The 12,035-nt window shown below is 38.8% G+C and overlaps 1 protein-coding gene across 5 annotated transcripts in view; it reads left to right on the top strand.

Moving 5' to 3' along the window:
* The window catches only part of CLYBL (citramalyl-CoA lyase), a 330,208-nt gene that overhangs the window by 292,463 nt on the left and 25,710 nt on the right, over nt 1-12,035 (top strand). For 4 of the 5 annotated variants that reach the window (XM_053304757.1, XM_053304755.1, XM_053304756.1 and 1 more), the window contains exons 4-6: nt 774-875; nt 2,746-2,839; nt 4,240-4,407. In XM_053304757.1, coding sequence (XP_053160732.1) covers nt 774-875; nt 2,746-2,839; nt 4,240-4,407 — 364 coding nt within the window. Of the gene's footprint in view, nt 1-773; nt 876-2,745; nt 2,840-4,239; nt 4,408-5,056; nt 5,315-12,035 lie in introns of all 5 variants that reach the window. The other variant, XR_008318450.1, reaches the window with a different exon arrangement.

The raw sequence follows: 12,035 nt of genomic DNA, 5'->3' as shown, positions 1-12,035 counted from the left end.
ATTGGTGCATAGGGTTTTTTCCCCGTCTTTATTGACTGAAATTTCCTTAGTGTACCTGTGATATGTTTATCTCCCAACACATTACTAGATCTAGACAGACATAATAGATTTACAATATACAGAGGTGTTTCCCCCCCTCCCTTCCCTTTTGAAAGGAGTGGGGGGGGGGAATCTGTGCAAGAGCTTTTGTATGTTTCCAGATGATAGATTTTGGAATTTGGGCTACCCCACCGACAGCTCAGAGCTAGCTGTGAACTGGTCTCATGGAAAAAATTGGAAAGCTTTGGTCTTCAAAGAATTAAACTTCCTTTTTAAGGCCCTTCCTAGGTAAGCTAAAAATTATGAAGAAAAGGCCCCTGGAACAAAGGGTAACGGTGCCGTAATGAATAATGTGGGTGCCACTTTGGAAAGCAGGGGAACATTCACAGCCGTGTCAGTGTCAGACATGAAACAAAACAGAATGTCAGGTATATCAATACTTCTTTGTTTTTAAGAGCCTGCTGATTTGCATTTAACTAAGTCCGGGTGATAGGTGTTAGGCAAATATTTTTGCAGCTAAACCTTTACAGTAACGCTGGCATTCTAAATGATAGGCCTAACAGAACAGACTTCTTTCAAAGCTTGGTGGGGTTTTTCATTAGCGTTCTGGGCTTTGTTTTCTCTGTTTGTTTGTATTCCACTTGAGTGCAAAGTTTAGACAGACACGCTGTTTTATAGATATTTTTGGGAGCGAAAATTGATAATTTCCCCGCTTTATAACACTCTGATTTTAGTTTACAGAAAAATTTGCATGCCACTTAAAAGGCCGAACACTTGTAGAACCTATTCATTTCATCCCTTTTGTGGAAACAGCAATGGGCTTGCTCAGTTTTAAGGTAAGAAACATTAGTATGGTTTTAGCTGGCATTTCTGCATAAAGCCCTAGATTTCAAGATAATAGATACCATTAAATAAATAATATCTTAATTATTTATTAGATAAGTAAAGAAAAGACTGGATTACAATATCAGATGTATGCATTTCTTATATGAAAGCATTAATTAGTCAAAAAATTAATTGATGTTCCAGTTCCATGTAATACATAATAGTTATTTACTAGTGTTTGGGCTTTTCTATTTTATTTTATTTTATTGGAAACTAATAAAAATATATTTGCCTTGAATAAATACGGAACATTCTATATAGATAGAATGTTTTTGAATATACTAGCAAATCCCATGGATGACTTCACCGAGTCCTTTCAAGTAGACCTAAAATATATAATTTCGGGAGTCCTTGTATTATGACAAACCCCAAGGCCTAATAATAGCAGTTCTTTAAAAAAAGTGGGGGGGAAGCGTGTGTTCTACTGTGATGACAATAAGAACGATCAATCCAATATATAAAGAAAATGGTATTAAGGTGTGTGGAACTCTTTCCTCATCTCCACATCAATGTTATTTCTACTTTCCCTATCTTTACATTGAGATATGACGTTGATCAAATGTATGCAAATAGCTTCCTTCTCTTGGCACCAAGCCTGTCTGTTTCTGTGGAGGAAAGATAATAATAAGGATGAAATTGAAACTGGAGTACACACACAAGTTATGCCAAGGTTTCCTGGACAAGTTTTGTGTTATTGAGGAACTGCTCGGAGGCCCTCATAGCTACTGTATTGATCAACATAAAAATATCCAGCGTGTTTCAAAGATATTTTTCAACTTAAATGTAAAGGATGGCTAATTATACACATCTCATTCAGTGGAAAGCTTACTCATTAGTTTAACTTTATTTTTTATATGTAATTGTTTTTCTCTCTCTCAAGTTGCAAAGAAATAAGACTGAGTAAAGTCACTACTGCAAAATGTCAACTCATATCGCATATCCTTGTGCAAGAAGTTTCATAGAAGCTTATATATAGACCCATAGACAATATTCATTATAATATTCAAAACAAACAGGCATCTCCCTAACGGCAGCTTTGAGTATTAGCAGGAGCACAGCAATTCAAAAGCTGCCTGGTCATAATTTTCTTGCCATCTATGTACTATTTCAAATGTCCCACCTATCTCCATTTAAACATAATAATAAATACTGAGATTATATAAACCCTGCCGAAGTTTGAAGTGTTGTTGGCTTTTTGAAGTATTTTGTATGCTACTTGTTGCACTTTCCATATCCTCTTAATTAACTACTTTTATTTGAGAATATGCAGTATAAATGATGGAAAGTCCAGATTAAGAACCACCCACCCACCCCTCACATGGTTATTAATGCAACTTGTTGCCCAGCAAGTGTTTAGGGGATTGCATCCTCCACTTACAGAGGCTGACATCTTGACTGAATTACTCTATGAAAGTCTTATTGCAATTAGGATTTATAGAGTAAAACCTGAGTAGTACTATTGAGTAGCTTTGACTGGATATCAGTGTATTAAACCAAAGATCAGTGCATTGCAGGCCTATGCAAGTGTTAAATATTACTGAGAAAAGTAGTGTGTTCACTGTTAATAATACTTCTGAAGTACTTGGTACATTAAAAAGCTTAGTAATTAAAAAAAACACTAATTTGTATCTGTGTTTTAAATACTCTGGATGTATTTTGTATATGTATTTTTGTTGCTGCTGCTGCTGAAAACTATGCAGGGAAGTCCTGACAACCCCTCCTCCCAGGAATAATTTTCGCTCAAATATTAACATTTTGGGGACAATAAAAATGATTTGTGACAACCTGCTGCTTGCACTAACATTTGTGTTGCTTTTAAAGGCAGTTTGTGAAGAAACACTGAGAAGGGGACCCCGTGTTGGCCTTCATTTGGATGCAGTAGTCTTCGGGGGTGAAGATTTCCGTGCCAGCATAGGTGTTTCCCTTTTTGTTTTTAAACACATTCAGCCAAGAGTCCTACATAGAGTTAGTCACATTCAATGCCATTGAAATCAGTGTTATTAAGTATATCTAACTCAATGCAGGATTGTGGCCATTTTTTATAAAATGAAATCCACTACTAGTGAATCTAGCTGTCTTAACTGACTGCCTTAATAGGCCTTTCTGTACATTATCTCCCATAATCCTTGCTAATCTGTAGTAAGGTTATTGTTGCTTGAATTCCTACAATACATAATTTGTTCTAGGTGTCTTGAATTCTTACAGTATATAATTTGTTCTAGGTTCAGTTTTAGTTCTCTTGAGTGTTTAATTCTATTTTAACCTTGACTTTCCCTATGAAAACAGCCACTTCTTGTCTTCCTGTCTTCAGACCCAGATAATTTCCCAAGAACCAAAAAGAACATAAAAGTCTTCTATCCATATTTATTTACCTCTGATAGCCATATACTCCTGTTGATCTAGTTTATCTGTATACAACTGTATGAATGAAGTTCAGCTCCAATAAGGTCAAATAAAAGGAAACAATATTTTAAATACTTAAGAACAAAGCCTTAATTTATTTCTCATCCAATGTAAGGTTATTGTATGGTGAAAAGTGATACCCATTAGAGATCATTATTCTTTTGCTCTAGTATTTGTGTAAGAATATATAGAGTAGAAGGCATCATATATTCTTTGGAATCAGATTTTGTGGATACTTTTTGCAAATATCAGACATTATCCATCATTTTCCTCAAAGTTTCCATCTAAAGACTTAGGGTAAACATTTATCTTTTGCTAACATTCTACATTTGAAGAAATTGTTATTAAATCAGTCAACTTACTTCCAAGTAATGTGTATAATCAGTCTGTAATGGAAAAAAATTAAACTCCTTTTAGCTAGAACTGTATTCCTCATACCACTTATTCCAGGGTAATCCCACCAAAAAAACATGGTGCTATTGAGAGTAAGCAATTTGAGCCTCACTGTGAGTTGGTTCAACTATATGCATAACACTATCTTTGTAGTATTGATTCCCAGGGTATAACAATAGATAACAGTAAATAGCTAATAGGAATAGATCCATTTCGTAGTTTATACTAGGGAAAATCTCCTAAATAGTTTTGTTCTCAGGACCTATAGTTTGACAAAAATGCTCAACCTTACATTTCAAAAGGAGAGTTTTGCAGACTCACCTTTGGTTTTTTGTCTATAACAACAAAACATTCTTACAATTGTTACATAGAAATTTAGAGAACAGAACTTTTCAACTGTTCACCATATTTCTTTTCCAAAAGGAAAACAAATGTCATGTCAAATACATATTCTTTTACCACATTTTTAAAAATGAAGTCAAAATTTAAAAACTATTTGATTTTGCTCTTTCTTTTCAGGTTCAACGAGTAGTAAAGAAACCTACGATATTCTTTATGCCAGGCAAAAAATTATTGTCACAGCAAAGGCTTTTGGCTTGCAGGCCATAGACCTGGTGTATATTGATTTTCAAGATGAAGAGGGGCTCCGTAAGCAGTCAAGAGAGGGTGCCCTAATGGGTTTCACTGGTACGACTTTTAGATAATGTTTAAAAGATATTGTCTCTGCTTAATCATCAGACAGAAGGGCTTCACAGCCATGACTCTTACTCATTTGCTTAAGCTCACTGGCGAAGTAGCAGAAACGTCCAAATGCGGAAAAATATTTCGCAATTACTTTTGTCTGTAAAACAGCAGGTGGAAAATTCCAAGTGCAAAATTAGTCCCTTAAAAGCCTTTCAACAAGTCACACCCATGTGTGTTACTATTTTATTATTCGTGAAAGTACCGTGTAAACTATGGGTGCAGTATTGTAGACCCTCCTGTTCCTACAATGCAGAGGAGAGATAACATTGGCAGAAAACCTGCACATAGCTCAGTTCCCCATTCTGTAGTGATGTACATAAATGTGTGTGCATTTATGCACAAAACTGCAGTTGCTGCATTATGGGAATCAAATGGTTAGAAGAGTCTTTCACCCATTTGAATAAAACTATTTTCTAATTTGCACATCACAGATATGTATACATTTCTGTAAATGGGGAAAATCCTGATAGTTTGCATTTTTATTATGAGGGGCTGGGGTTGGAAAACTCAATATGCTAATTAGGGTATGATAGTTATTTTCTTGTCAGTCTTTTCTTTGAGTTGCTTTCTCATATTCTGGCTTGTTTCCCAGTAATTGCCTGCTCACCTGATGACACCTACGGGTACTGGCAAGACAGCACAACCAGCAGGCTTCTTGCAGCCGATCCCTGTAACGCAGACGGTTTGCCCATGATTGGTGTGCTAGATCATGCAGGCGCCCCTATGAGATGTGGTACATAACAAAGATTGCAGCTTTGTGATAAAAATCAACTTCTTGGCTCCCACACACCGATCATAGAGTTCTTTAAAGAACAACAGTACCAGCATTTCAATGATACAGCTCATTCAAGTTAGGTACAAGACACTTGTACGGATATGCAGATTTTATTATGGAAAAATACTCTTTAAAGCTTTTAATCTAATAAGAGATATGTTTAAAATAAAAAGAAAGACATCCAAAATCTAATGCATCCAGTACTTGTTGACTGCTGGAGAAATGCAGCTTGAAAAATCACTTGAGGATCACTAATTTATCTAACAACTACAATAGCAAAAACAAACAAAATTAATATTATTCTGAATACAGAGAATTACACGAGACACTCTTCAGCAAAGAGTCTACTCTCTTTCTCATTTTTGGTGTGTTTTTGTTTTGTTGAACTTGTATAACCGTCAAGCTGAAATTATAGTATAAAATTACTGATTTTACATCCTTTGCCCAGCCACACTCCTGTTGAAGCCAATGATTGGGATCTAGAACACTAGTGCTCTGCACATGCACAGAATCTTTTTAGCTCCTATCTTCCAGTGGCAGCCCCATGTACCTCCTGACAGGTGCCAGAGATCAGGGGATCTCTGGGACTCCATGAAACTATGGGGTACCATCAGAAAAAAGATCAGCCCCCACTTTCTTGTGTGTGCTCAGGAATGCTTTAGGCACTCACATGGACCTTTCTGATTCCTGAATTGCTTGAAAATTATTTTAATAATAATAATAATAATAATAATAATAATAATAATAATAATATATACCGCCCTTCCAAAAATGGCTCAGGGAGGTTTACACAGAGAAATAACAAATAAATAAGATGGCTCCCTGTCCCCAAAGGGCTCACAATCTAAAAAGAAACACAAGATAGACACCAGCAACAGTCACTGGAGGTACTGTGCTGGGGGTGGATAGGGCCAGTTACTCTCCCCCTGCTAAATAAAGATAATCACCACATTAAAAGGAGCCTCTTTGCCAAGTTAGCAGGGGACATCATGCAATCAAGGCAATGTGCTGAACAACTGGATTTTCTATTCACTTAATAGTTAATGACACAAAAAATAGAATAGATCCCGTTCATCCCAATACCTGCTCTTGATGAGGAGGATGTTCACAAGACCAGGATCTTCTTTTTCAGATTAAATAAAGCACTTCCTAATTGCATTCACAAAATAATAAGCAGCTATTCCACACTTCATGATTCTGGGTGAATACAACCACTGATTACGCACTAATCAGGAAGATGATAAAGAGCAAGCCAGTTAACCAAGTGGTTACATACACAACAAAAGTAACCACCAGGTAAAGATTGTATTCATCCATTACTACAAAATCCAGATTACATGCTCTCTCTATACGTTCAGTCGTGTCCGACTCTCGGTCACTCTATGGATTACTGCACTCCATGCCATCCTATCTCAGACAGCTTCCTTTAAGTCCGCCATGGTCATTCCAGTGTCATTTTTTATAATATGCAGCCACTGAGTACAAGGCCATCCCCATCCCTGATTACATGCAGGGGGTGTTATTTACTCTCTGACATCCAGACCAGCACTGGCAGTGGCTGACATCCAGACTAATGCTGCGCTGTTGTGAGAGGCAGGGAGGGACAATTTTCAGCTATCTTCCCTTCCCTGAGAAGCCCACTGTGCATCACAAAAATATGTCCCTGATGGTTGTGCAGCCCTCAGAATCATATTTTTGGGAGACACACGGTGTCAGAGGAAAAGGGGAGTTGTCAAAAATTGGCCCTCTCTTGTCACACGATGGCACAACATTAGTCTGGATGTCAGGCACTGTAAACTAATTTTAATTGGTTTTAATTACATCACACAATCAAGGCAATGTGCTGAACAACTGGGTTTTCTCCACAATTTCACTTAATGTTTTGGAGATTCTCATAAACTTATATTAATGCAGATTTTTAATCTGGAATCATTAGCCTAGATTGTATTTATAATCACTAAAGTACACTAGAATTGCTGCTCAATATTTAAACACTGGGTAGGATCCAGACTAAGTTAGTCATGACTAAATCCACATCCTGACTAAATTACTCAATGGAAGTCCTATTGAAATTAAGTAGTCCTTTAGAGTAAACCATGAAAAGTACTACTGAATATTTTTAGACATCAACCATTGAAATTAATAGAAATTAAGTTAGCCATGTCTCATATATTTCAGTGTTGCTTAGCTTAGTTATAGCTAACTTAGTCTGGATCCTGTCCGCTATTCAGGAGAAGGGAGAAAAATCAACCCTTTCATTATTCTTTAATCACCTTAATATAATTGAGTTGAATAGCGTATCCCAAAGGCATAAGACTATAGTTTTCTTCTGTGATCATGCTAGTATCTTCAGTTATTATTATTAATTATTATTATTAATTCAATTTATATACCACCCTTCCAAAAATGGCTCAGGGCGGTTTACACAGAGAAATAACAAACAAATAAATAAGATGGAACCCTGTCCCCTAAGGGCTCACAATCTAAAAAGAAACACAAGATAGACACCAGCAACAGTCACTGGAGGTACTGTGCTGGGGGTGGATAGGGCCAGTTACTCTCCCCCTCCTAAATAAAGAGAATCACCACATTAAAAGGTGCCTCTTTGCCAAGTTAGCAGGGGTTTAATGGATAATGGATTTAAACTGGCCCGTATTTCTAAAACTTGTGAATACTTACCACTGAAGGTGTCAGAATTTGTATGTAATCAAAAATGCTTCAGGTCATGGCTTTTATCATCATCATAATTATGTTGCTGTGTGGATTAGGTGTGTTTCACCATGCCACTGCAAACCTTCCTCTTCCAGAATCTGGTCTGGCAAGGCAAAATTAACGCCCTCTTTATGGTGAGCCACTGCACTCAAATGGCTTAGTTTATCATGGCTACTATGTGCAACAATTTAAGGCACAGCCCATATGGTTGCCTCTCTAAGAGCTCTGCTATATATTCAGCAAGATAAATTTAAATAAGAAACTAACAAAATACTGGCTGGACCTAGAATTGGAGATCTGGATCATACTCAAAGCAAGACTGCACAATTTAGTCATCTCCATTCATTTCAATGTGCCTATGCATGAAGAATAGATTTAAGGACTTGATTGGTCAGTGAATTCTGTCCTTAACTGGTAATACTTCTGGCATGAGAGACTACACCGAATGAGCAAACCTTTTCATAAATTCCCATCTATTTAGAGGGATAGAAGTAGTAACAGCAGGTAAGGATGATTTAGAGGCTGACCATTGGACCCTTGCAGGCCATTGGACCCTGAGAGCAAGATAATCTGGCAGTTCAGGGCCCGGAGATAATTAGCCAATCAGCCATAAGCATCACTTTTTAAATCAAGATTAAAAACTTACCCACAACACAGAACCAGTAGCGGAGCCAGACCAGCGGTGGCCTGTGTCCAGCTGCCGCTGCAGCCCCGTTCGCTCTGCCCCCTACGTCTGACATCAGATGTGGGGGGTTAGCCACACCCCCGCATTTGATGTCAGACGCGGGGGGCATGGTCTGGCTCCTGAACGGGGTCATGAAGCCCCATTCAGGAGTTAGATTCAGGCCAACGCTGCATTCGCAGCGCGGCCAGGAGTGGCTCTTCCCTGCCTTAAAGGAAGGGAGAGCCTCTCCTGGCCACGCTGCGAATGCAGTACTGGCCCTCTAACTCCAGAACACGGCCATGTGGACCCATTCGGGAGCTAGATCGGAGCCACCGCTGTGTTTGCAGTGCAGCCAGAAGCGGCCCTTCCTGCCTTTAAGTCAGGGAAGATCTGCTCCTGGCCATGCTGCAAATGCAGCAATGGCTATTTAACTCCCGAATGGGGCCGTGTGGCCCCGGTCAGGAGCCAAATGAGCCCCACCCCGCATCTGACATTAGGTACAGGGGGCGTGTTGGAGCCGTGAAGCGTGGCCCCTGAGGGGCGGCGGCCCGGGTTCTTTGAACACGGTCGCCCAATGGTGGCTATGCCCCTGCACAGAACCATTCAACATAAACATATAGCACCTGCTCTTTCCTCCAGCCTTAATAGTCACCTCTGAGAGATCTGGCTACAATCCTATGTAGCAACAGGCATACCTAACTATGCATAGGATTAGACTGTATATTGGTAAACTGTATTAATCAATGATAACTGTAGATAGATGTGAAGTCATCAGCTTTTAATATGGACTTTCTGATCTCCTTAAAATCTTATACAATATAATAACTAAGGTTTGAAGTCACTGGTTGACATCCAGACTAATCCAGTGCTAGTACTGCTAACACTGCACTGTTGTATGATTTTTGTCAATCTCCCCTTCAATCTGAAGACCATTGTTCTTCCTGAGAATACATCCCTGAGTCACAACTAAGGGACAACCCTAAGGGACAAATTTTGGGGGAGCACAGTGGGCTACAAGAGAGACATAGATCAGCAACCAAGTGGCCAAATTAGCAGATGACACTAAACTATTTAGGGTAGTGAAATCCAAAGCATGTTGTGAGGAGCAATGATCCCTCCAAACTGGGTGTGGGCGACAAGTGGGCAACAAGATGGCAAATGTGGTTCAATGTATATAAGTGTAAAGTGATGCAACTTGAGGCAAAAAAAAAACCCCAAAAACAGCTTCACATATACACTGATGGGGTCTGAGCTGTCAGTGACTGACCAGGAAAGAGATCTTGGGTTCGTGATGGACAGCTCGTTGAAAGTGTCAACTCAGTGCGTGGCAGCTGTGAAAAAGGCAAATTCCACTCTAGAGATCATTAGGAAGGGGATTGAAAATAAAAATACTAATATTATAATGCCCTTATACAAATCTATGGTGCTGCCACATTTGAAGTCCTACATACAGTTCTGGTCACCGTGTCTTAAGAAGGACATTGTAGAACTGAAAAGAGTGCAGAAGAGGGCAATCAAGATGAACAGGGACCTGGAACACCTTCCTTATGATGCAAGGCTATAGCATCTGGGGCTTTTTAGTTTGGAAAAGAGGTGAATGTGGGGAGACATAATAGAGGTGTATAAAATTCTACATGGAATAGAGAGAGTGAACAGAAATATGTTTTTCTTCCTCTCTCAAAACACTAGAACCACAGGTCATCCTATGAAACTGAAGAGCAGGAAATTTAGGACCAACAAAAGGAAGTAGTTTTTCACACAGTGTGTGGAATCTCTGGAATTCTCTGCCACGGGATGTGTGATGGCCACTAGCTTGGATGGCTTTAAAGGGGGCTTAGACAAATTCATGGAGGACAGATCTATCAATGGCTACTAGTCTGGTGGTTATAGGTCAGCCTCAGAGGAACCATGTCTCTAAATACCAGTTGCAGGGGAGCAACAGCAAGAGACAAGGCATGCCTTAACCTCTTGCTTGTGAGCTTCTCAGAGGCATCTGGTGGGCCACTGTGAAACAGGATGCTGGACTAGATAGGCCTTGGACCTCATCCAGCAGAGCTGTTCTACACAAATCACCCCTGTAGCACCAGCACAACCATAATGTACCAGTGCTGCCATTGGTCTCGATGCCAGGAACTCGTTCAAATCTTTTTTTAACCAACATATTTATTGTAATGAAAGTTAACAGAACGTGGCTAAGCCTGGCCCTTCCTATGAGGAGGCTTTTATATGTAGAACAATGTTTACTTTCACCAAATATTTTCAAAATGCAAAGACAATGGTTGGTAAAATCAACCTGTAATAAAATCAGCCATATTTAACTGTTAGAACTTCATGCTATTTACTGTCTTAATATTCCTCTAAGATGTGGTTTCTCATGCAAAATTATCACGATTTTCTTTTTAAAACTAATAAACACATGTTATTTTGCAGTGTACGATGTTACTAAAAGGGAACATCAGAAAGATGTATTAAGATGTCAAGAAGATGTTACTAAATGTTTTGCCATTAATAGTTACCATAAGCTCTGTGGGTCCCATGTTAATACTGAGACATGTTTTGTGCAGACAGTTAGTTTATGTTGGAACCCAAATCCCATCTTGTATTTTCTGTAAAAGTAACAGCAGGTCTGGATGTTATTCAAAGTGATGCAAGCTGATGTACCAATGTCTTGTGCTTTCTCTGCTGGGGCACTTCTGAAGGGGAACTCATGCAGGGGAAATACCTCAAATATGCGACAGCTTGCAACCTTGTGCACCTTCCCACTTCAGACATTATACTGAAAGCACAAGAAGCAGAAATACATCCACTTGTCATCACTTCTAATGTATATCAGCTGTACTTCGAACCATTTCATATAGTGTGGTGGTTCTTTGTGGCTTCTTACTATACCATCCAATAATGTGGGATAGCAATGGCATTTGTATGAGAAGAAAGCAACCAGATCATTGACTCCACTTATGTGGTTCTCCATCTGTATGCTACCAGATTAGAAAATGGTACATTAAAATAACTCATAGTAAATCAATATTATTTCAAACTTTTATAATTTCTTGTACCGGCATCAACTTGTTTCAAGGATCCATCCTCAAATGCGAGTACAAATGTCGGAATAAGAATATTGTTGAGTTAGTGCAACATGTCCTCCAACTTTACTTTGGCATTCACTAAGTTTGTTTAAATAATTTGCATAATGTTAATTGCATGCAGTCAAATATGCTAATTAGTACAGCTTCTGGATCATAATAGCTTTCCAGCCTGGCCTTCTGTGTTCAATAAGATGCCCTCATCTCACTCCAGCTTTAGAACAAAAATGGCATATCCCCAAAAGTGTAATGGCAACTGACTCCTGGCATTGATCCTTAAACTTCCTTGTCTTTTGGTGTGTGTGTGTGGGTTTGTGTGTGTATGTGCACATTTTTA

Source organism: Hemicordylus capensis, chromosome 3 (genome assembly GCF_027244095.1).
Source record: "Hemicordylus capensis ecotype Gifberg chromosome 3, rHemCap1.1.pri, whole genome shotgun sequence".
In the NCBI taxonomy this organism is placed as follows: domain Eukaryota; kingdom Metazoa; phylum Chordata; class Lepidosauria; order Squamata; family Cordylidae; genus Hemicordylus; species Hemicordylus capensis.
This window is presented reverse-complemented; position numbering and strand designations above follow the sequence as displayed.